Source organism: Pseudoliparis swirei, chromosome 4 (assembly GCF_029220125.1).
Source record: "Pseudoliparis swirei isolate HS2019 ecotype Mariana Trench chromosome 4, NWPU_hadal_v1, whole genome shotgun sequence".
NCBI classification, from domain to species: Eukaryota; Metazoa; Chordata; class Actinopteri; order Perciformes; family Liparidae; genus Pseudoliparis; species Pseudoliparis swirei.
The window spans coordinates 20757892-20784866 of NC_079391.1; the positions used below are offsets into that span (position 1 = coordinate 20757892).

The window sequence follows — 26975 nt, forward strand, 5'->3', positions numbered from 1 at the left end:
TGGCTCCGACTTGTCCCCTCCATCCTCCACAGTCTCTGGGATTCTGCGCCAGCCGACTTATTGAACTGTACTCACCTTCATTCGCCAAGGAAGAGAACTTACCTGACACGGGTAATTCTCAAGAGGAACCTCCTCGAGGTTAGGATGAACACAAATACCATAGCTTTACACTTTAGCCACCCAGGTCACAGTCAGGAAAGGAACCAAAATAACACCCCAAAAAAATAAGTTAACATAATTTTGACACAGAATTTTACAATATGTACATTATGTTTTTTTAAATTAAAATAGATTCGTCGGTCGTCTGATTGGGTCGGTACTTTACAGCGCGCTCTTTTAATTTCAACCATCCAGTGTTGTTCCGCGGAAGCAGAGTTCCCAATAAAAGCTCACTGCCGGCCAATCAGAGCGCAAGTAAGGCTACCATTGTCTAGTCCCTGCCAATAGTTTGGCGGTGACGTCTTTAGACAGGGCCGAGCCCTTTGCAACACAAATGGTGGACCACTTCAACATCCTGGCAAAAAGAAATAAATATAAAATATATGTAATATTTCTCTATATATTCATAAAACCAAACCCAGGAAAGTTTTTAACTCTCAAGTGTGTCTTTCCATAATGTAATCAAGCTGTGGTCATATTCCTATTGACAGTCGATTTTACTTCCCTTTTTGTCTCCATTTTTTAGTATTTTTGCAGTTTTGAGAAAAAAAAGAAAAAGAAGAAGTCTTCTTCAAACCTGTACATCTCATACGCAAGTAAACAAAATGTAAAAGTGCGTGGTTTTTTGAATATGTTTTATCCACTATATCCAAAAGTGTTGCAGGCACTTAAAGTCCTTCCCAAACATTGTAGGTGTTTTTTTCGACAGTGGAGTAGGTTGGTTTGGTTGTTCCTGGATTTGCGTCCGTCCGTCCGTATGTGTGACCCCCCCCCCCCCCCCCCCGTGCCACTGCTAGCCCAGGATGTCCAGGTAGACCGGTGTGGCTTTCCCCATGGCGAAGAGGACCTTCTGCATGTCCTTAATGTTCAGTCGCTGCTGCGGTTCCCTCTGCCAGCAGCCCAGCATGATGTCGTACACCTCTTTAGGACAATTCCGTGGCCTCTCCAGAACCCGGCCCTGGGTTACGCACTCAATAACCTGCAGAGGAGACAGGGCAGTGGAGTGAGACATACGATTTCCACTGACTGATTGCTTGCTTTGGTTTGGCCATAATGAGAAATCAGTGACACTGAGCAGACTGTCCTTTGAGGTTAGAACTAATGAAACTGAGATGAAAGAAATAAACCGCCCACTTTTAAATGTGTCCAATATTAAAGGGGAAACAAGATCTTTGTGCCACAGCACAACAATAACAATACTGAATTGTGTGGAAGGATGTTTGAGATCTGACATACAGGGGTATTGATCATTTCTTTGTTGGACTTGTGATTATAATCTGTGATTAGTCAGATGACTCTTTGCTGCCGCAACAATTTGACTTTATTTTTTCGTGTGAATTCCAGGCTACTAGCTCGAGGGTGCTTTCACGCCTAATCTCATTGGTTCGGCTAAAACAAACAACGCTGTCAATCAAACCCCTGGTGAGGACCAGCTTGAAAAGCCGGGCCGTGAACCGCTTCCAGGCGGCATCGAGTCCTGTTCGTTTAGGATTTTATGTCAGCAAATATGTGATTTCAGCACAAATTCAAAAGTTCATGAATAAATGCATCTGCTGACAGTGGAATGTGTATAATTTCAAAGTCCCATAATTAATTTGTATAAGACCCCGTATATACCTTATTTACGCATATCAAGAAGTATGCATGATGGCGTAGGTAGTATTTCTGATTAGGTCAGAAGCTGTACTTTAATCTGACATTTTGTGCTTTTGTTATTTCTTTAAGTCCATTAAAAAAATGTGTGACAGTGATCCCACAATAAGAACTGAATCATTACTGTACAAGACACCTAATGCGTGTATCCCTGCGCTCCCCATACTCCCCATCAGTTATCTGACCAAAACAATATAGGATTTAGTCTCTCGTCCCCCAAAAAATTAAGTGAACTCCAGGTTTGAAAGCACCCTAACATGAATGGGGAACTATTTGAGGGTAATGACTCGGCACTGCACAAAAAAAGTTTTTGAGTTATTTTCCATTTTGTATTCTATTAATTGTCACCACGTAAACTTTCTTTACGCTTTTAACTGAAACCAGCTCTAATGTTACACTCTTTATGTTCTTTTCAGCGTTTGAGGCATAGAATAATTACCATAAGTTTTGATATCATGGTGTCGTGCAATTTCATGCTCTTGCAAGCTCCAGTAGCAGCACAACACGGTGTCAGAACAAAGCCTTTGATAATCTACTGCTATCTCAGGGGTGGCCAACCCGCGGCTCGCGAGCAGCATGCGGCTCTTTGCCTGGTGTCATGCGGCTCTTACGTTCATATCTAAGTTTGTGTTTTTTTGTATGTGCGTGTTCGCTTCGCTTGAGTTCAATACGGTATTTTTCGTCAAACGCGCATGCGTGAGATGAAAAAAACGCAAAGTTTCCCAGTAGGGCACGGGTCTCAAACTCGTGGGCCAAACGCAAAAATACCACATCCGAATGTCGAGCGGGCCGTTCTACGGTGGGTTACGCGAATGAAAGTGTCCGAAAATCAAACACTGCACTTACGCCATGAACGCCGCATTATGGGCAGCTGGATGTCCCGCACTATGGCTAAAGTAGTTTACGGTGACGCTTTCTCCAGCCGCCCTCAATTCAGCGGACACGGTGTAAGAGCAGCGTTGCGGGAGAACCGCATCCGAATGTCGAACACTCTCTTCGGCTAAAGTGGTTTATTGGTGGGCGTTTGATTACTCCAGCCCCCCATAATGCGGCATTCATGGCGCAAGTGCACCGTTCGATTTTCGGACACCTGTTCTGATTGACACCATGTGAAGGAATTGCATCGAGTGGCAACAACGGAATTAAGCCAGATTTGAAGAGGATTGTTCAAGGCAAGGAATCCCATAAGTCCCACTAAGCAACATGCATAGTAAAAGAAAAACGCCATTGTAAATTATTCTATTTTTGTTTGTGGACTTGGTTGAACTGAGATAATGTGTGTTTGTGTGTGTGTGTGTGAGACAGTGTACACAATGTTCATTGTTGAACATGACAGACCTGTTGTCTTAGTACTGTAGGAGTCCATTTCTGTCATTATCATGTTGGTGTGTGACATTTACAACAAATCTGGCTGATCAGAGGTGTGCGTGTGCGCGCGCACACATATGTGTATGATGTGGCTCTTTGCGGTGACACAGTAAAAAATGTGGCTCTTAGTCTCTGACTGGTTGGCCACCCCTGTGCTATCTGAAGTCTAATTTTCTAGCAAGCATGTACGACAAAACCTAATCTGAGTATAAATAAATATGATTTCCCTGTGGTTTTTACTCAAGAGTGCCACAAACAGTAAACAATACAGGATATTTCAATAACCAACTGGGGAAACCCTGTTACATTGTTCCAACTGTTGCATCTATTTACCAAGGTAAAGCACAGCTTTCTCTGTATTGTTACATTCATGTCTTGTCACCAAAGAATGAGACGTCTGGCAGAGCGACTGCCTTGAGACTTACACTGAGGGGGTAGAGCTTCAATTCCTCCAAACACTTTATGGAGCTTCTTACATAAATTCCCAGATCCCAAACGTTTCAAACAGCTAGAAATAAAGGATGCGTAATATATATTATTTTTTAATACATTCTCCATCCTTTTCAAGAGCTATGTTACCCACAATGCAACTTAACTCAACCGCTGATAGTTTGGTTGGAAGCTTGAGTGTGTTATACCACAACATAATATGCAACCGGTGACTTTATAAAACTTATTTTTGACATAGCTACGAGTACTCTCCAACACCTGGAAACAGATTTTACTGAGCAAAAGAGTTCCACTTTTATTAAGTGACCAATTCAGACCTTCAAGTGAAGGCAATCCCACTAAACCAACAGAAGGGAGGCTCCATGAATGTACCCGCCCCCTTTTACTCTGAAGGAGGGGTGTCATGAAACTTATGGCTTTGGGAATGGGAAGTGTTTATTACCTTCGCATTGAAAATGCCGGAAGGTTATGTTTTTATCGCCGTGTATTTATTTATTTATTTATTTGTATGCGTGTTATTCGCAAAACACAAAAAGTATTGAACCGAATCGCATGAAATTTGGTGAGATGATTGTTTATTATCCGGGGACCAGTTGATTAGATTTTGGGATCGATCGGGTCAAAGGTCAAAGGTCAAAGGTCATGAACAGGTCAAAATCTTTCGCAGAACTCAAAAAGTATTGAACCGAATCGCATGAAATTTGGTGGGATGATTGTTTATTATCCAGGGACCAGTTGATTAGATTTTGGGATCGATCGGGTCAAAGGTCAAAGGTCATGAACAGGTCAAAATCTATCGCAGAACTCAAAAAGTATTGAACCGAATCGCATGAAATTTGGTGGGATGATTGTTTATTATCCGGGGACCAGTTGATTAGATTTTGGGATCGATCGGGTCAAAGGTCAAAGGTCATGAACAGGTCAAAATCTTTCGCAGAACTCAAAAAGTATTGAACCGAATCTCATGAAATTTGGTGGGATGATTGTTTATTATCCGGGGACCAGTTGACTAGATTTTGGGATCGATCGGGTCAAAGGTCAAGGTCAAAGGTCATGAACAGGTCAAAATGTTCTTGAATCGCATGAAATTTGGTGGGATGATTGGTTATTATCCGGGGACCATTTGATTAGATTTTGGGATCAATCGGGTCAAAGGTCAAGGTCATGGAAAGGTCAAACTCTTTTTTTACCATAGCACGATACATTTCTGTCCAATTGGCATGCAACTAATGCCAAAATGTTCATAATTCAATGCCCAATCTTGTGATATGCGAAGGTATGCGCTCTACCGAGTGCCCATTCTAGTTAAAGGTGTTATATGTAAGATCAGTCCAGGGTTTTACATTATGTACAGGCTATTAAGAGGATACATTGTTGACGTTTTGTCAAAGACATCAATGAAATGTGTTGCAGATATATTGACTGATGTGAACAGGCTAACACTAATATTAGATAGAAGTTGCCTTTTTTCTTCCTCTTTTAATAGCTGATAACTGTACTTTGAGGGTGTATGGACACAATAGTAGAGGTTACATGTTGACCCCTCTCTGTTTTGAGAATGTGGCCAGGTATTACTCTAATAAGAAGCAAATGAGCAATCTATGATCCCAATGATCAAGTAGCTTGAGAGTTGTGAAAAACATCTAATTTCTCATTGCCTGGCAGTATCCAGCTGCTCATTAGAGCTGTGTGCTGTTTACAGAGTGAACAAATCCATGTGGTTTTTCTCTATGTCTGCGTCATTCAACAAACTTCTTTTTGTACACATTTCTCCCAAATTTTAATTCAGCCTGACATTGTATGTATCATGAACTATTGTGGGTTTAAACAACGTTGGCAGTTTGTGATGTCTGTTTTCCTTTTTCTGAAAATAAAAACGAAAGAAAGTGGTGAAGCCAACGGAGCCGAGTAGAGAATGAGGCCCGTTTGAGACCAGGTTCCCATTATCATTCATCATTGTCACTGATAGCCATTTCTAATTGTTTCTGTGATGTATCAATGTGTAATGCGTTGGACAAATCAGAATAACTGAATATTAAGTACAATATTCCATTTTACCTGAGGACACACTTACAAGATAAAAATAGCTTATGGATTTGAATTGTCTCTGGCTACCACGTAACATAGTGCTCATATCTTTCCGTTGTCAAAAGTTTTCGGCAGTGGAGTTTAATCAGCTGAGTGTTCAGAAATCTTTCAGCTTTACATACTCAGAAAAGAAGAACGTATTAATGTTTCAATTGAAATACATAGAAGTGTGTTGCATGCCAGGTTATTCTTTCATGTCAATTGAATTGTCTTAATATGCTCACTTTACAATAGATATCCAAATTGAATTGTATTGATTCAAAGCAGAGCCTCAAATGAAAAACCAAAGCAATCATGGGTGTTATGTAATGCGGCATCTCATCTGATGGCAAAGCGGCGTCAATTTATCACCTCGTTGGGTTTAGTCTCAGAGAGCGAGAAAAGAAACAACACGAGGCAGTGGATTAAGATCCAGAACCGCAGTGTTCATTTAAATCTGCGATTAGAGAGAAGGCCAGCTATTAGATTCCTACTTAGAAAACAACTCAATTAATATAAAGCTTTTTGTGCGATTATAAATATATTAATATTATAATTATATGTCCTGTTTCTTGTTAAGGTTTATCTTCATGCTCCGGGCTCTTTGTTACCTCGTTGTTACCCAGCTGAAACCAAGGCTGCTTCCCATAGGTAAAGATCTCCCACAAGATGACTCCAAAGCTCCAGACGTCGCTTTCCGTGGAGAACTTCCTGTACATGATGCTCTCCGGTGGCATCCAGCGAATAGGTAGCATGGTGTGTCCTCCAACCTGAGTGGAGGAGAAGAAAAGAAAAGGGGAGGAGATCTTTATTGCACACGAAACGTTTCAGCTAAAAAAAAAACTGACGAAAGTTCAATCATCAACACAACTCCCAGGCGCCAGGGGTTTACCTGTCCTTGCATGTAGCTGATACGACGGGCTTAACATCTCATGAATGTCTGCCGTGCACTTGGATGGAGACACTGATGCAATACGGGAAATGACTGACTTATCTGCCACCTGCTCTGTATGTATTGAATTGTGAAATTCCTTAAGTTAGGTTATTGAATTGCCCTTTTTGTTCTTGGTGAAAAATAGTAATCTGCAATCCCTTCTCTGCAGAAGTGCTGGTACTAAGCAGAGGATCGGACTTGGAGCGAGGCACTGAATGCGTTGTAATCAGTGTTTTAAATAACTCGCTTTCAACCAGAAAACTGCTGAACACATACTCATATGGATCCTCATCGTAGAGATGTTCATATGGCTGCAAATGGGAATGTTTAAACTCCACATCTGCACATGTAAACCCCCCCGCCCCGCCCTCCCCACATTCATATGAAGGTTTGTTTGATGCAAGGTGCCCACTGAGACAGGGGAGATAGCAGCTGTAAACTCTTAAATGTCTTTAAACTCACGAAACTTGAAGCGAAAAACTGCCATGCTGTAAATCCAATGTGGCTGGTTATTAATCGATTAAACAATCGTCCATTAATCATCCTTGCTCTCAGCTCCCATCATCAGGCATTGTTTTAAAATCTATTTCCCATTTATGTCGGTGACTGCGCTTTTAATGAGCTGGACAAGACTAATGTGGCAGTGAGAGGGAAAGTATTGCAGGTTTCAGCTCAGAATGCGGACAGTATTAATTACAGAGATGATTGTAGAGCTCCGGAGTCAAAGTGCATGACTGACAGATGGGGTTATTAATATACTGGAGGGATTTGATGTGATGCTTGCTGGAAGCCACTGTTGTACATCACGCTGTATTTCTGGAAATCTACATCGAAGTGTTTTTATACAACAGAATGTCTGGAAAGTTGACTGACACTCAAACATTTAAAATGTAAACATTTCAGAAACCCGAATGCAACTTTTAACATTGCAACTATATGAGTGGCTCAAGGAGAACTGCGCAAGTGAACACACTTTCATCTACTGAGGAAGAGCATGAGATGCAGGTTTTTTTTTACATTTCATGTCGACGAAATATCTCTAAAGACAGAAACAGAAAGGCAAAATAGAGCAACTTTAGTGCCTGTACACAGTACCAATCCGACTTGATCAGGAGAACAAGTTTAAAAACAATTTCATTTTGATTGACCAAGGGTCCATCTGTTTAAATAAATTCCAAAACTGACAATATGTTTTGCTTGTAATGTGTTGTTCTACTTTTTTCCTATGTGACTTGTGCTGTCATTTAGTTTTCCTTATCTGGTTCAGTTTTTTGTGGGTTTTTCTATTGTTATCTTGACACTTTGCTCCAGATAACATTAAGATGGATTTGTAATCCCTTTTTTCAGGTTTTTATCTCAAAGTTAGAAATGCTCCTGCAGCGTATCAGACCTTCAAGTTACACTTGCTAATCCTTTTTTCACCCAAGAGATTTAAACTGTTTTCCTGTGTAGTCGCCTCATTGAACACACAGACACTGAGGAAACTTCATCGAACGAGAAAGACCATGAAACGCAGTCCGTGGGAAAGAAATCATGGAAGTGGAATTTTAGTATTTGTTATACATTTAGTTTGTCAAGGTGAAGTTCAAAATCAGTCAATTCCCTCAATTGCACTGCAAGACATTCAATGTTGGTCACAACAGTAATAGAGAAACATAGAGTAAATTATTGCATTATACTGAAGAACGTTTACAGCGTTCCAATCCTACTTGATCATAGAATCTAATTCAGTTAGCAAAACTTACAATATTTATTGTATGAACTTTGTTGTCCTCTTACTTCCTTCCTTTGTGCTTTTTGGCGTCATTTAGTTTTCCTTATCACGTTCAGTTTTTGTCATCTTGACATTTTTATCAAGATAACAATAAGATGGATTTTTACGCCACTTTAGGTATTTTTCTTTTACTATCTCTAAGTTAGTGAAGTGCTCTGTCAGCATATCAGACACCCATTCATCATCCATCCACCATCACAGCCACCCATCCATCCACTATCACAGCCACCCATCCATCATCCATCCACCATCACAACCAACCATCCTGATTCATCCATTCATGCAGCATCTATCCTTCTCAGCTCATGTTTCTGTGCTTAAGACAACAAAGGAAATCGAAAGCACCCGCCATTAGCTCTTAAAATCATCATTAGGAGAACATCTTACTGCAGCTGTATTCACCCTTACGCGGTTCTTCCTCTCTGGTGTACAACACAATCACATTCAATTAATCATACTATACTCTTCCCCAACTCTATTTACCAGCTCCAACATCTGTGGGTCTTCAGCTGTGAGCATTGTGTGGCATTTGGAAAGAAAAAAAGTCGACTCAAGTCTCACTAATTACCTCCTAGTTCCGTAGCTCGCTCATCGCACATTTCCTTTAAAAGTCAAACACAATCTCTGCGTGTCGGCTTGACACAGCAGATGAATCGTCTGGATGATTTAAAGAAACATGAGATTTGTCATTCTGCCAAAAGGCCACTCCTTCCTGGGCATTTCGAGAGAACGTCCTCTAGTTTGTACACTTCATCAAATTTAGTTGCTGAGTACGAGGCCTGTTTGTTTGCCTTTTTCTTGTCCTTCATGCAGGCCGGCAACCTTCTCTGAAGTCCCGGCATGGGTCGCACACTTATTCGCACAGCCATTCCGTAGTCTATGCGTTTGTCCTTTTTAAGTTCACAGTAACTATTCGCTCGTTGCAAAGAAAAGTGATTTATGAACACCGGCTGGACAATTCTAATCCTAAGGAACACTTGTTTTAATGTGTGAACGGGTTAATTAAAGTTAAACAGAGAGTAACTGTAGCATAACTTCCAAATGTAACAGGTTTAAGAGGCCACACTCTATATTAAATTGAACTGCCAATATTTTGTAGTTTTTTTTACTACTTGTCAAAATGTGTGTGTGTTATACAGCCTCATGTAAGAATTAATTTTGAAAGAATAAGTGAATTTATCCACAACACAGTGGTCTAAAATGAGTGAGACATATTAAATTACACTAACAAAGCCAATGTTATGTGGTATTCCGAGCATTACTTTTTGAAGAATGTAATGTCAAATCCTCCCAATTTTACATACGTAATTAATTAGCATTTTTATTAAGTGTGTCGCTCATATACCGTTATAGTACATATTGTACTTTTGAATCTGGCTAAAAGGGTCAAACTATATGAGCAAGCTATCATTAGTCTCGTCAGTCAGCTGCTGTTAACGCAATCTTCCTTTTAGAAAAGAACTGTCCCATTTATAATCAATAAAAGGTAACAATGCAATACCCTCAAGGGGTTTGCAGCTAAAGTGTACTTGGTCTGTGGGCAAATGGGGGATAATAGTAACACATAGATTGTCATTTCTTCTTTACCTGACTAGTGCCTTCAGTGTGGTAGTCAAGCGACCAGACCTGTGCAAATCCCACACTGCAGGAGACACTTATGGCAACCATTGGAGCACGCAAACCATATAGACAGTCTTTAAATGGATATGAAATATCCATATTTCCATAAAAAAACAAATGAAGATTCCTTTTCATTATTGGCACATATACTGTATTGGTGTACCGTGAGAAATGTCTTGATACAATAATCAAGAGATATTACGGTGGGAAAATGATGGTTCTCTATGAGCAATTACATACATACAAGCACTAAGGAACTTACAATCAACTCACAATCCAATCAAGCACCCATTCCCTGTGTTTTGCCACCCATCTAATACATTGTGATGCATGTGAAGAGGGATGGGGAGGGATGACAGCCATTAACAGCAACAGCAATTTAATCGTGCGCTAATGTAAAATTCAGAGAAGCCGAAGACCTTGCCTTGTAGAGAGAGATTCATAAATAGTAAACAAGGCTCACACATCTTCAAGGTTCCTTGGATACTCTCAATACTGGATCTACATTATAGTTCTGCAGCTTCAGGTGCGACTTCGATTTGTGTGTCATGAAGAAGCCCATAACTGTGTGAAGTGTCATATCTGCCTTCCTTACATTACCCACAAATTGACATTTCTGCACATGGCCTGGAGGACAACAAGACCATTAGAGACCACTTTCTGCAACAACACCTCAATGCTGACAGGAAATCAAAAGCACACTCCATTAACCTCCAGAATGTTAAACTTTTGGCCTTAAAAGTGTTTCAGCCACCGTTACTCTTCCATTCTATTCGGCCCACCAAAGATCCGTCTATCTAAACAAGTCAGTTAACGCTGTAGTCAGTATTCAACCCTTTCGTGGAACTATAAATGTCACCCTGAGCAAAAATCGAGCTGATGTTTATATGAAAATAAGTAGATTTTGTGTTTTAAAATCCTATCTGTTATGACAGAGATGAAATAATGTAGTTATTGGGAATCAAGTTACTTATCAGCACAATATGTTTTATTTCCTCACATTAATACATTTACACACACGAATGCCTCAGAGGCACTCAGTACAACCTACTAATCCCACCAGGGGTTGAGCGCTGCGCTCAGCCGCATCTCAGTCTATCTCAGGGTATAATGTGAGGAGAGAACAATTTTGTGTAATTTTCTCTGGATCCTCCAGTTAGAATTCTGCTTATCTTTAACTCGCCCAAGGGCACCTGTTGTGACAGTAGACATGTTGAAGACAGAAACGTCCTCAACCTCCTGAATTGTTTAACTCCTGCCGGCCAGCTCACTCTCCTCGCCTCAGACTATCGAAGCTGTTGGTCTCTTTCCATCAGTGGTTGGACATACTTAAATGAAATGTGAGAGGTGCTTCGAGTAAGGTTCCTTTCTTTACATCTTAAACATACAGTATTTGTTGACAGTCCCAGAATTAATTCTGTGGTGGCGAGTAGGGTTGTTCACCCTTAATCTTAAATACCGTGTTTCTACTGAAAGCTAATGGCCAAATGAACATTGACTTATTCTCCACCTAGTCTAATTAGACAATAATTACTTTAGTATTGTACACAAGATTATGCCAATATCGATGCCGAGAACAGTTACCCCCGTTGTGTAAAACCTCTGGGTCAAGCCCGGTTGGGTGTGCTGAGTGAGGTGCAGTAGTTGGAGAGGGGCTGTACACGAATATGTCCCCCTGTAGAGCTTTATAAAGATTAAACAAAACTAATTAAGTTCCTGTTAGTCTAAATGACTTATCTGAGGTCCACCCAGGCCATTCCACGCAAGGCTAAACCTCATCAGATGCATGCTAATGATTCAACCGCTGTTGCCGTGGCGAGGGGCATTGCTGACTCTCTGCTTCCCAAATAATTGCATGCTATCACCTTGGGTTTTTGTCACAAGGCCATGGCAATTAGCTTGGAACATGGGAGGAGAGAAGAAAAGAAAAAAACATAATAAAAATAAAATAATTGCCCCAATAAGTATCCTCTTCCCTCCCACTCAATGTCACATGGCGAAGCTGGCAATGCTCTGTGGGGAGTGGGGAATGAGTCTGGGGCTTTTTTCTTTTTTCTTGCTGTGTAAACTGGATTAGTGCTCTGCCTGTACCACCGTGGCAAGGGAGTGATTGGATTAACGGTGAGGAGAGCACAGCAGCATGGCAAGGGGATAGATTACTGGCCCAGTCGGGCTCTTCGCTGGGCACTCCATGGCCTGCAGGGAGCCCTGGGAGAACCCAGACATTTTAAACCATCGATAACCATCTTGACACTCTCTCTCCCTGCTCTAACCTCACTGCTATTTCTCCTCTCCCAGCTCAAACAGCGGCAAAAACAAGTTCACTTCTAGAGGATGTCCATCAGGTGTCTAGCTGCTGCGCCGCTGCCAAGTGCAGATGAAGTGGTATCTACTCTGGCCCCATGTGCCAGTGGGTGGTGAAAGTTTCTGAAGACAGACACACACACACACATGCCCCCCCCCCCCCCCCCCTGGCGCTCAGTTTCAGATCTACGCACTTTGCATGTTCACGGCCAGCGCACCTGTTGTGTACGTATGGGGTTTTACATGTGTGCACAAGCAGATTCGTTTCCTCCGAGGGAAAACTGCTCGCTTCTCCAATTTCACAAATCTGCCCTTTAAAGAAAAAGCAACGGCCAAGTTCGAGGAGCCCCTGGCTTTTAAAAGGAACGGGAGCTTTACTTTGCTCCCAGATTATGTGCCGTTAAACTAGCAAGAGTGGAGTCGGACAAGCCTTAAATACACTTGCGCCACGCACACTTTAGAAGCCGCGCTTTTGCTCGTTGGACTAGAGCCCAAAAGAGTCCACAGTCATGCTAGCAGCTACAAGAGTCTGTAGCCCAGGGCTCTCAAGTCTCACGCATTTCGGTCTTATCTCACGCACTCCCGCCACACATCGAATTCCTCACGCTGAAAAAACCTCTCGGCTATTTAATGCTTGAATGCAGGGGTGCTCAATACGCCGATCGATTGTTCCGCTGCAGAGCTCCGACGCCGGTCTGCGCGCATTGGGATGGAGCAAAAAAATAGTCACTAGCACCCCCCCCCCCCGTCAACAACTCTTTTCGGCTCGATGCCGGCGCGCGCAACGGTCAGCTGTATCGGGTGCTGATGGAAATCTCACGCTTGCCTGTCTTCAAAACTTGAGCGCCCTGACTGTAGCCTACTCGGGCACAGCAATGTTTCAGATAAATGCTAACGCCAGTGTGCTGAAAAATGCTTTAGAAGCTAATGTAGCTTCTTTTGAATGTAGCGGGGCCAGCTCATTTCACTCGCCGCTGGCAGTCACTCGCGAGACGTGAGAGGGGCATCAATCTTGTCATCGAAGTCTTTCAGGAAAGCTACGAAGCACATTTCTCAAAATGTTGAACTGGCTCTAAAGAATGCAGAAAATAGCCTACATTAAATACAGTGTTGCTTGTGCCAGACCTCCTCTGAGGTCAGCCGCAGTTCTTTCTTCATTTCTTAAGTTGTCCTTCCTGTAAGACAGGAGTGCGAGGCGAAGGAGAGGAAAGGAAGGCTCGTGGTGAGAGAAATAACAGATTTTTTAGTTTTTTATCCCTTCATGCAGCAGTAATAAATATGGCCTGTGCACTCATTAGCAGCAAGCCGCATACAGTTTTGAGGAGCTTGTGCATGATAAATAATGCAGCAGAGGAGCGTCTGTTTGATCCTTGGAACAGAAGAAACCTGGGGACCATTTGTTTTCAAAGCGAAGCAGTGCAGGTAGGCAGAGGCTTCCTGGCAGAGTCATAAAGAACACTAAGTCCTTGAAACTGAGTCATTAGACTGTAACAGTGTTGCAGTGTTTGATTGCTCTGGTTCTAAAATGCAGTTTGTGGCTTCGAAACTATTTGTGTATCCTAGCCCAGTGTTATGATTGTAATGATTGTTTTCTTCCTTTACCTAACTTGGCGAGACAGACACCTTCTGTTCCTCAACGCCGTCCTCCTTCACATTCAGACAGCGTTACCGTTATTGGGTAGAAGAACAGAACCCTGCTGTTGCTGAGTGAAAACGCTCAGGCTGCGAGCGAGCCTCTGGAGAGAAGTCTGGGAGCATTTTTAATAGTCTCACGCAAATAAGTAGACACTGGAAGCCTCTGACAGGAAACTATATGTCACTGTAAATAATTTGTCTGTAATGAGTTGTTTTGTACACATCTATTGCATCTGTCCATCCTGGAGAGGGATCCTCTTCTGTTGCTCACCTGAAGGTTTCTTCCCTTTTTTCCCTGTGAAAGGTTTTTTCTATTTTTTAGGAGTTTGTCCTGATCCGATGTGAGGTCCTGGGACAGGGAAGTCATATGTGTACAGACTGTAAAGCCCTCTCATTCAAATTAGTAATTTGTGATATTGGGCTATACAAAATAAACTGAATTGACTTGAATTTTGAAGCCATTCCTCTCCTGGGTTTGACATGGCAGTTTCCAAACAGCTTCCAGAAAGCCAAACTGAATTTTTGTTGTTGAAATTATTTTTCATGCAAGGAATTGAATTTAACTACGAATTGTGATTTAACCATGAAAAGATGCAATTACTGTATTAAATCAGAGAGCTCTGGATTCAACACAAGCTATAATATACTGGATAAGAGGACACACAGAAATTAGCTTTCAAGGGCCATCATATGTTGTGCATACTAGTAACTATAATCTATATTAAAGAATAATATGAAATACAAAGAAGGCTGTCACAACCTTGTGCGAAAATAATGCATATCATTATGATATTTAAGAAGAATGAAGTAAGCTCCTCTCCATCTCTCCCCTAGACGCTGTTTCTGAAACATTTCACTCTTCCTACTTTAATGCATTTGCACCTTTTGAGCATTCACTGTCATTTATCTTCCTAAAAATGCATAATTCAGCGCCATGTGCCCTGAACTTAAGAAAACGATCCCTGATTTGTGTCGTGAGTCAGTGGCATAAACCACCCACATAGACCTGCACAGGTTCCACAGCCGTCTCTTCTGAAACAACACGGCAGCACATTCAGGGCAGGAGGAGCAGCAGGATATGACAGATGGATGTGATTTAGGACAATATTCATCTCTTTCTTGAGGTTGAGTCCCGGGAGCCCCAGAGGGCAACAAGCGCCAATGCGACTCGTCAGCGATGGGAAGATTGTGTTGTTGGCAGGGCGATGCTATTTATAATCACTCAACACAGGGAAAGTGTCTAATAGTGTTAGGAGCTCTTTATCTATAGGCTCTGTCAATATTCCTGTGTGTGGGTGGGCAGTGATGCTGTCACAACGCACCAAACAGCAACTTCACAACACAGACACAGACACACAACACACGCATGCACACACCACGCTAAATTCAGACGTACATTGGTCTTTTTCTTTTAATGCGAACGCTTTTTGTGGTTACGGCCAAATCCAACATACATATTGGCAAGAAGTGTTCCTCACTGGAGTGTGTGTTTGAGTTAGTGTGTGTGTGTGTGCTGTATCAGTATAGTATCCAATAAATTATTCAACAGTGTAAACTTTCCTCAATAAATTCCCCACTGAGTGTTACAGAGTGAACCGACGTTTGACTGTAAAAAACGTCATTTACTTGGCGTCTTGCTGCACATTCCCCTTTGTTCACACTGCGGTGCTTTTCTACCGCTAACTCCATTGTTACCACGAGGGCAGATTGTAAATACACACAGTCACCAGCTGCTGAGGAAAATGGGCTTGGAGGTCCAACCACCCCTCTCCACAGACACCCTGAGCAACCAGTGCAGTGTCAAGGACGTGATCCCTCACTGGCTTCCCACTCATGAATACGACTGTGTGGGACTCTGCCGACTGCTGTTAATAGGCGTGCAGGAGCAGATGAGAAAACCACGCTCATACAGTTCTTCGTTTCCCTGTTAATTATTATATCTGTTGAAACCTGCAGCTACTCTCTTTCTGTCTCTTGAAACCACACCACCTTGATACTATATTAGGCGTATAATTGCTCAGTTAACAACAATCCGCGAAACCATTTAATCTTTGAAAGGAGCAGTGGGTATCTGCCTGCTAAATCAGCTGTGACCTGGTCTTAGACAATTAAATGAACTATTGTTTGGAGTAAAACATGGAAACAAACAAACACACACACACACACACACACACACCATGTAATTGTCCTTGGATGGGTTTAGCAAAGATAAATAAATAAAATAAAATAAATCTGTGAAATGGACTCTTCTTTTTCACCAATTTCTCTCTTTAATAAAACTAAAAATGGTACTGCATATTGCTATAGCAAAAGATATGTACCTGAAACTACTTTATTACCTTCGCATTGAAAATGCCGGAAGGTTATGTTTTGATCGCCGTGTATTTATTTATTTATTTGTATGCGTGTTATTCGCAAAACTCAAAAAGTATTGAACCGAATCGCATGAAATTTGGTGGCATGATTGTTTATTATCCGGGGACCAGTTGATTAGATTTTGGGATCGATCGGGTCAAAGGTCAAGGTCAAAGGTCATGAACAGGTCAAATCTTCTTGAATCACATGGAATTTGGTGGGATGATTGGTTATTATCCAGGGACCATTTGATTAGATTTTGGGATCAATCGGGTCAAAGGTCAAGGTCATGGAAAGGTCAACATCTTTTTTTTACCAAAGCACGATACATTTGTCCAATTGGCATGCAACTAATGCCAAAATGTTCATAATTCAATGCCCAATCTTGTGATATGCGAAGGTATGCGCTCTACCGAGTGCCCATTCTAGTTACTCAAGTGGAGGGAGAGAAATGGAAAAATAACTCAAGGATCCGAATAGTTACTGAACTCACTCCCTGGCCCTCTACAATCAATCTTAAATCAATTCAGTTCGCAAATAACGAACACATGGGCGCACAAAATTAATTAATAGGCAGCCATGGAATAATAGCTATGTAGATGACACACACAAAATGGGGATGCCACACACAAAATCCATGCATGTGTACACCCATGACTTTGGCAGAGAGACTGGATGCTGCAACAGCTACACAATTACATGCTGCAGGCAAGACCAACAGCACCATATCTTCCATCAAACTGGCCAACATGAAGCCGCCAGTGTCTTAACATCCAATCAAACTCCTCAACAGTGAGCTTATAATAAGTATTCAAGACTAAGAGGAGAGTGGTTGTACACCCTTGATGCTAAACCCACCATAAACTCTGAATATGTATGCGCAAATGTACTTGACAATAAACCGTTTGTGACTCGTGGCTGGAAAACGGATATGCCGTTAAGCCATGTCCAGGGACACAAGGGTAGTCTTTGAAATAGTTTCACATGAGCACGCAATTAAATTCAGTCGTGAAAGTGATCTAAGATTCAAGACAACTTAGGCATTTATAAACAAAATGTAGATATAGTATGTGTGTTAGTTACGTTTCATGTTTGGTCTCCCCAGCCTCCTGACTTAGTTGAGATCACAGATATTTACATGTATTGATGACAGTTTTTCTTTTAATTTTTTAAAGTCAGAGTACTGATTTTCTTAGTGTCCCCATTGACAACCTGACACTTGTCTATTGAAAACAGAACCCTAGCTTTCACAGAGCAATACACACACACACACACACACACAACCGACACGCACCCACGACCGACATACACACAGACAAACACAATATTGGCATAATTCTTTAACAACTCTAAAACAAAATATTCGGATGTTGGTAATATACACACCACACAGATGGTGTTCATGGTGGAGCAATGTACCAAACACTAAAGACAGCTCGCACAATTTTCCTTTACAAATTATTTTATGTGTGCAGAGCTGCTCACCCAGCAGGCAAGTGCTTCATAACTGCTGGCGTTGCCCCCAGCAAGGTCCGAACTGGCCCAGCTGCCACGCTGGGAAAACAAAATCAGACGCACCTAAAGTCACACGAGCAGGTGGTTGAAGGGATCCAGATATGTATCAGCCATCCCTCCATAATAACCACTTTTTTATTCAGCGGAATGCTAAACTCCCCTGCTTTTGTCGCCTGGTTTGTGACGTTCAGAGTTGGTAATCTCGTTAAATGGTGGAAAGGACATTAATCGTGAGCTACACAAACAAGCCTCTAAGCATCAGGCTTTAGGCTCAGGGACTGCTAAACCTCTCCACCCTCGCATGACCGGTGAGGGGGGTCTTGGGCTGCACTGGGGAAGGAGAGCTGTTCACTGTCCGAAGAAAATACAAAACGGAAACAAAAACTTATAAACAAAACTATAAACAAAAATGAATTCCAAGAGAGCGGCAGTCTTCATCCTTTAGAAATCCTTTAGTTCGCCGTCCCACAGGATTTATTTAGGGCACCTTTCGACCAAATTACAAACTAAATAAAAAGTATTGTGAACTAAAATATAGTATTTATGTGTCAGTGGAAGTCTATCAATGCTCCTGCTATATATGTCTTATGTTAAAAAGTACAGGCAGAGAAAAAAAAGTGGATTTATTATTGACATTTTTCTCTTTTTGACCATATTGTTAAAGCAAGACGACCATCAAAAACACATTTGAAGTCAGGCAAAAATGTACATTTCGTCCATCTCAATCCCTTTGGCAGTCGGAACTCTGAAAGCTCTCCAGCCCCCTGTACTTTGATGGCAAATGACAAACATAACGCAATGATCGTGGCGAGGCCTTACCCTGTAGTAGTCACTGCTGTAGATGTCCCTAGACATGCCGAAGTCTCCAATCTTGACCAGCAGGCCGTTGCCCACAAGACAATTACGGGTTGCCAAATCTCTGTGGACAAAGTGCTGGGAGCCCAGGTAGACCATCCCCGCGGCGATCTGGGTGGCGATGTGCAGCATCTGGGAAAGGCCCAGCTCTCCGTTGGACTGCAGAGGCTGTCCGTCGACCAGGATCATGGCGTCTGGGCCGTGGGCTCTGGGTGACAACAGATAAAGAAATCCCATTGATTAATGATTGATTTGATGATCTAATAGTGATGATGGAGTTTAAGTCTTTGTTTTGAAAGTCTGATTAGCGAGAAGTCATTACAGGATAATGCAAACAAAAAATATTGTGATGGGACAGTCACACAAATCAGTGAACTGACTCATGACATTCAGGACGCTATCTCCAGTTGGCTGACCTTAGCCACGTTAGCTTCTGGTCATACAAAACCAAATAAGTCCCTATCCAACTGTATGGAAGTAAGGTTTTATTTTTCATTTGTATTATTGCTTAGCAGTTAACCGTTTAACTCGTGAGGAAATTAGAGTTATTTTTTACTATGTAAGTTACATGATCTCACTTTAACAACGGAATGAGGGACCATTTAAAGGCCTTTCAGCATGACAGACTGTGACCTCACTGCCCCTTTAATAAGTAACCCAAGGCTCCTGAGAGTGCTAATAAAGTAGTATGCTGTGAGTATTGGCATATTTTTTTTTACCTATTTGCAAAAATTAGCATTAACAAAGACAGGGCTGTTAAATCATTAACACATTTACTATAACCTGCAAGCACTCAAGCAGCTTACATTGCAAAGACAAACTGCTTTCATGAATACAAGGTTACTGTATATGAGTCACTGGTGGAGCGGTTTTGGCCAAGTCCACAATGGGAGGAGAGCTCTTTCCCTGCTTGGCATTTGAACTCATTTCCTGTGAGAAGTCCCGGCTGTTGTCTTCACCGTGACTAAAGACGTTGCCATGCAGGAAAGCCACTCCCTCCCACTTTCTTTTCCCAATCTTTACATTTTGGTACAATTCACCTTCCTTTGCTTTAGGTGTGTGTGTAATAACCCCGCTCCATTAGCAGTACTCTTCCTTAGTGAGTGTCTCTTTGTCTCTCTTCCTCTAATTCACTTGAGATAAATCTCGTAGTGGTCGAATGACGGCAGGTCGACTTCCTTTTATCTGAAAGGTCGAGCACATCAGAACCCTTAGTCATTCCTCCCAATTCCCCACACATCTCATTTGTTAAATGTAACCAAGAGGCCAATGGACCAGAAATCAGCCACGTCTTGCACCTTGCATGAAAGAATTTCATCATTCGCAACATTCTCTTTCATTTCAGGACTGACTTCCCAACAGAAAATCTTTCCGCACTCTCGAATCTGCGCACACACTCACACCCAATCGTAAGATGTCATCTTTTCAACTATTACTCAAACTTCAAAAACAAGATTGACGAACTGACCTGAGGAATTTATTGAGGTCTCCGTGCTTCATGTATTCGAACACCATGATGAGAGGGTCTCCGTCAACGCACACTCCGTAGAACTTAACGATGTGGTCATGCTGCAGGTTGGTCAGCAGCTCTGCCTCCCTCTGGAAGTCCTTTCTTGCCGACAGGTTGGGATCTTTCAGTGTCTGGAAGGGAAGATACAAACGTCACCATCACGCATTCAGAAAAGGTCACGGATGGTTGGTGCAATCATAATAAGCTGACTCGGCCTGCCCCTGTCCAATTGTTCCAATCATTAGTCTTCCTCAAGGAAGTCAGGGATACAGCTATCCACAACTCTAGATAAAAGAAAGTAATAGCATTGTAATAATACTATACATAAATTGCTTGTTGTTAATTTGTTGAAGCAGAACAAGTATCCTACTTTGTATCCCTCTCCGAGTCCACTCATATAAACATAACCACGCCCATAGCTGCCAGTAGCTCCTCACAGGATGCTGATTGGTCGAGATACTGGCGGTGCTGACACAACACATATTACTTGAAGCCTGGCAAGATGGATGTGCGTGTGATCAAGCTGCCGTGCAAGGTTAGATGACTACTAAGTACTACTACTAGTACTACTACTACTACTACTAGTACTACTACTACTACTGACTTGTTGATCACCTCCGGCACCACAAGCTTGGCAGTTTTTTCATTAAGTAAAGTAGTTCGACCAACTGCTGGATTATTAACATGTCATTTTACAGATAAACAAGTTTTTGGTGATTGCATGACTTTTCACTTCCTGCCCACAGCGACTTTAAAATTTTGACATCTCCTGAACTCTTTCTTTCGACCCAATAATGTGTTCCCTTTTGTTACTGCCTCCATCTGATGCTGCTGTGTTTGTTCGCCCACCTCCATTCCTTTATCACAAACAGCACCAGCACCAGCGTGACTCCACGGGAACAGGAAAGATAACAGGGGGGAAACAGTTGCTGTTTGCCCAATAGTCGATGGTAAACATGATTTTGAGTTAATACCAAATTATGTTAGAATGTCTTCATAATGATGAAGAAACCTCTATAACTGTGAAGTAGTTTATCCTGGTTGAACAGTATTTCTACACACAGTAGGTGGCTATGCAATACATTTACCTCAGGTTTTTTTTTTTTAAGATGGGGATGGGGGACAGTACACAAAACATATCTATCTGATTGGTCAACAAATCAAGAAAGGAGTGCCTTGAACTCCTTTGAAGTGGAGTACATACACTACCGTTCAAAAGTTTGCGATCACCCAGACAATTTCGTGTCTTCCATGACAAATCACACTTTTATTTATCAAATGAATATAAAATATAGTCAAGACATTGACAAGGTTAGAAATAATGATTAATATTTGAAGTATTAATTTTGTTCTACAAACTTCAAGCTCAAAGGAAGGCCAGTTGTATCGCTTATATCACCAGCATAACTGTTTTCAGCTGTGCTAACATAATTGCACGGGTTTTCTAATCAGACATTAGTCTTCTAAGGCGATTAGCAAACACAATGTACCATTAGAACACTGGAGTGATAGTTGATGGAAATGGGCCTCTATACACCAATGGAGATATTTCATTAGAAAGCAGACGTTTCCACCTAGAATAGTCATTTACCACATTAACAATGTAGAGAGTGTATTTCTGATTAATTTAATGTTATCTTTATTGAAAAAACAGTGCTTTTCTTTGAAAAATAAAGTCATTTCTAAGTGATCCCAAACTTTTGAACGGTAGTGTACATAATATATGAAATGGGATGTCAGTTGGCGCCAGTATTAGAAAAGAAGCGAGAAGAATATAAAATAACGGCAATAGCATGCTCTGTATTGCAGCGTCTATCGGAGGAAAAGACTCTTGACACAACATCCGGAAGAAGAAAACACAACGAGTGGCTTCTTAGGATCTCCTCGGCCTGGAGACCTGCTTTCTCAGCTGTTACAGATGGAAAGACCTTGGGATGGAAATACATTTACTCATATGTGCTGCTCTTGCAGTGAAGTGCTGGAGGTGGTTGACGTGTATGGCAGAGTGGGTAAAATGGTCGTGAAAATCAATTACCAAATCAAACCGCACTCCTCAGGATATGTTTCTCGTCTGGGCATCCGTCCAAAACAATACTTTCAAGTGCTCGACTACAATAAATTGAGGCAAAGCGCCGCAATGAATTTACCTTTGTTAACCTTTAGTGTATTCAGAGAGCATGTTTCTGCTCCATCACAGACAGGAGCATGTTCGGAGGAAAATGCACATTGCATTGTGTTTTTTGACAATGAAGAGGTCATTAGATACAATGTTTATTATGAAACAATGTATTTGTTAATCTGGTACTAAAGTAAGAAAAGTAAGTGACAGACAGATACCCCATCATCTTCATTTACACTTTCACTAACTTCTCCTGTCAGGGATGATTTCTGACTAGATTTCAGATTTTTATTTTACTTTGTTGAGTCTGCAACTTCCGTGTAACCCAGCTTGACCATCACACAATCGCTCATGTTCACACTGTGAGCTGGCAGGTGCAACTTAATATTGAGCACTATTGAAAGCATTGCGCACACGGCGTCAATGCTTCTAACCGTGTTAAGCTCTTTAAAACAAAGCATATAGTTCTCCGGAGTATTAACTTAGCTTGACATTAATTGCCCGTCCCTAGGCTGATACTTAGACTGGTTCTAAAGGCGTACAAGGGTGAAATGCACTTATTGTAAGTCGCTTTGGATAAAAGCGTCTGCTAAATGACATGTAATATAATGTAATAATGTACAAAGACAGGTGGAGGTTGGGGCGCATTGCCCCAGACGGGAGCCACCGAGATATGCTCAGTGATGGTGGTTGGCCTGCGGGGCCATGACTTTCACATAAAACTGATTTATGATGGCACAGCTCACTGCGGGGCCTCGTGATAGGTCAAAGCATCATTCAGCACGACAACTGGACTCACCCAAATCCTAGCACATTTTACTGTGTACATAAGTGTATGTTTTTCTCAAACTATCAAATAAGACTAATTGCATTTCAAATTGTCCATGAGATGGACACTACTTTATTTTTTGAGGGGCATTATATCATGGTTTCAAGGCTTGGCTTCACATTTTCAGAGAGATATGACTCTTCTCATCTCACTCTCCACATTGAAAGTGTGTTACCCAAAATGTCAAACACACACACACACACACACACACACCATACCTTGACAGCCACCAGCATCTTGTCCTTGGTGGGGCAGAGGTTGTAACACTCTGCCAAGAAGACTTTACCGAATGCTCCTTCGCCCAACTCCCTCTTCAGGATGATGTCTCTCCGCTTTATGTGCTGGACTACTGAACCACAGACAGGCAGGGAGAGAAAAAGATCGAGGAATGGGGGTTATGGAGTTATATGAGTCATTTAAAAAATAGAATAAAGGCTTTCCTCAGATGCTAAACATTTTTGTGGGACAGAAAATCAAGCTGTGGTTGTGTGCTGCACTTTGGCTGCAGCTATAGTATCCTATTTCACATATCAAGTTAGTTTGCATCTCTCCGATGTAATAGTGAATCCCCCAAAAAATCAAACGCCTTGAATATTTCGTCATTTCTCCTAATGTAAGCGTGATGCAGCTTCAGGTCCCGGATGCATTCTTGTCAAAGGTGAACAATGTTTTATTGAACTATTAAGATACATTTGCAGGAACATCGGGGTTCAAGTGGTTTTAAGTCTCCAAACTCAAAGGAACTGCAAGATGACACCAGACCCAACGAAACACAACTCTCTGATCTGGATTCCTTGGTTTCTATTGTCGACACTGAAAACAACGGGAAAACAGGACTTTTTGTAATGAGGAGAATTGTAAAATGTCTACTTTTGTAAAATCACTGTGAGGAAAATGAAACAGCGGGATGAGCATGGTGAGAATCTCTCTCTCTCTCTCTCTCTCTCGTTCTCTCTCTCTACTTCTTTTTCTATTTTGTTCCCCCAACTTCTCAATCTACAGCATCGTTTAACCCTTGTGTTGCCTTAGGGTCATTTTGACCCGAATCAATATTACACCCTCCCCCCGCTTTAGGATTAATTTGACCCCATTCAATGTTTAATGTCGGTGTTCTTTCGGTAGTCAACAAACAAACATAAAGTGCCTCACACTTAAACTTGGAAAACAATATTAATTCTAATAATTTTCTGGAGGTTTTAATTGCTGGCGTCAAATTGAACCCAAAGGGTAAAATATGTTAGTAAATATAAAGGTAACAGGAGGGTGAAACATTGAATCGGGTCAAAATGACCCAACGGCGGGGGGAGGGTGTAATATTGATTCGGGTCAAAATGACCCTAAGGCAACACAAGGGTTAAGAGTTGCAGGACAATCAATTCCTGTCCTTTTGGATGTTGTGACCTTCAACCTTGTATGTTGTGTATGTGTGAGCGAAAGGGAGAGAACGTGTGAGAAAATAGTGAGACAGAAAGTATGGCGACCGTCAGGCGTCAGGCATTAACTGTTCCACCTTGATACCTGGCTGGCTCAGAATGAAAGAGTGGGGGAAAGTGGAGGATTTGTTGGTTCCTGAACACAACTACTCTGAATAAACACGACAGTTTGTAGATTTAGCATAAACATTGCACCACTTCTATAAAAGTGTACCACATAGACGTGGTTTCCCAACATGATCTCTAAATAAAGATGAGAAGCACTATACAACCACAATATACATAAATTATGATTCAAATTAAACAAGCATGTTTAATGCTCAGCAACTGGAAACACAAACATAGGGGGAAGGTCCAAACCTAATTCAATACATTTTAAATCAAATCATGAATCCCAAATTAAATAAAACGTGAACCACTGGAATTAAATTACATTCTAATGGTTGCAACCAATCAGTGTCCAATATGTGTTTCACTTTAACTACTTCTAGAGTACATAAGGGTGAAATGCCACCGATTTAAAATGAGCCATTATGTTAATTGTTTATGTCCCGAAGAGACTACTCAGTGTCTGTGGACCACTCTTCTTTTAATCTGATCAAAAGCATTATGAGCCTAAGATCTCAGTCCTGAGGGACACCAGTTTACACAAAAATAAATAAATAGGGCACCGCGAGATAATAACATGAATTATTAAAAGATTGAAACCAGATTTTAAATTAAATAAAAAATCAAGCTAAATCTTCTGGCAAATCTGTGGGTTCGTTGAAATCACAGTGTTGGTGTTATATCAAATATGACACTGAGGATTCATGAGCAGAGAAGACTATATACTGAAAAAACACAGACGTCCCTGCAGCTAGAGCTCATGAGTTGTTGAATCTGTTGTCCCTGGCAAACACAAAAGTGAGGCATCCTGGATCTTGGAAGCAGGTCAGTGTTACTTCAGGTTCTCCCCATACCTACAGTTCTGCTATTTGATCTCTTTCTGCTGAGGAGGCAGTTAACTTTCAAGGAAAAAAAGAAAGAAAACCACCATGCACCGGTGGAGTGTGGCGCCCCTCAATGATTACATTTATTTGTCTGCTGCCCGGAAGGCATGTTCTTGTGTTTCAGGTGGGAAGAAGTTCTTCGTAAAATAGGTCAGGAGACTCTGTTTACTGATTTCTTGGGGATATTGTTCGGACGCAAAACTTAAACTATCCCAAACTTTCTGCAGTGAAATAAAAAGGACCATTTCCATATACATTGCATGGTAGCTTTCCACAGGCAGGCACATCGGCCCATCTGTTGTTTCTTTTCTGTTTTAGACGATACAACTTCCACTAAGTTACTGTTGCTTGACAATGAGTAAGGATTTACTACTCACGGTTTGTAGTAATTATTGAAATACCACATATAACACATCTAAGGGTTTCCGACAGAGGAAGACAAAATGTGGTGGAAATATCCAAAATAAAAAACCTCAACCTCTAATTTTCAACCAGACCGTCATTTTTGTTGACTGAGATGACTTTCCTACAGCTGAAGCTAGCTAGCTAAATTGAGCTAACATTAGCTTCAAGAGTCGTGTACAAATCTCGGTCTCCAGCTGACTTCTGGATGTTTCCAGTCGTTCTGAAACAAGAGTCCAGTAAAAAGGTCTTGAGAATTGCACATCATGGCTAAAATGTTAAAAGACAGACGAGTCCCCGTGTCCAACGTTGGCATTCTTGCTAACGCTAAGCTATGATTTTGACCAATGCTGTTGAACCAATTTGATGAATACATACAGTATCTAGTCTGCGATTGGTTAGCTTGCTGCAATTTTCCATTTCATCTATTTGAACCCACACCACCTTTGATCGTGCTCTGATAGAGATAATAAGTGGGAGGCAGCAAAAGGAGTTCACCAAAAGGTGCAATCTCTGAAATGTTTCCTCATTAACAGACATTACTGTTCAACCTAAACGTTCCTCTGTTTTTTTAATTTTTAAAATTGTTTTCACCTTATTCTTTTTGGCAACTTCTCCAGACTCATCAGACCATCTGGCGGCGGACATGTTGAGAAGGCGAATTATAAAAAAACATCACCTGCTCTTTTGGTGTTCCTGTCAGACGGTATCAGAACCAGCATTGCTGAAAATCTGTGTTAAATATGAAGAAATGTCCCAGTTTTTGAAGTAGATCAGAACACGAGTGTCTGCAGAAGCTAGCAGCCAGTTTGCCAGGTGAGAGTCCCCCCCGAGACACTTACACATCAGTGCTGTCAAAGCTCCATTCTCTAAAAAGCTGCTCTCCAAGAGCTGAAAGAAAACATCCTGAAGTCAATTCACATTTTAATTCAAAATGTGTTTTGACTAGATTTCAAAGGCCAAATGTCTCTGACACTTTCACAACTGATAAAGGAACATAG

The 26975-nt window shown here is 41.4% G+C and overlaps 1 protein-coding gene across 3 annotated transcripts in view; it reads right to left on the reverse strand.

Moving 5' to 3' along the window:
• Positions 1 to 952: 952 nt before the first annotated feature.
• The window catches only part of ntrk3b (neurotrophic tyrosine kinase, receptor, type 3b), a 164496-nt gene continuing 138473 nt past the window's right edge, over positions 953 to 26975 (reverse strand). For all 3 annotated transcript variants that reach the window (XM_056413123.1, XM_056413122.1, XM_056413124.1), the window contains 5 exons: positions 23366 to 23496; positions 20158 to 20330; positions 18654 to 18897; positions 6309 to 6467; positions 953 to 1138 (listed from right to left, as the gene is read on the reverse strand). In XM_056413123.1, the coding sequence (XP_056269098.1) occupies positions 953 to 1138; positions 6309 to 6467; positions 18654 to 18897; positions 20158 to 20330; positions 23366 to 23496 (893 nt within the window). The remainder of the gene's footprint in view (positions 1139 to 6308; positions 6468 to 18653; positions 18898 to 20157; positions 20331 to 23365; positions 23497 to 26975) is intronic.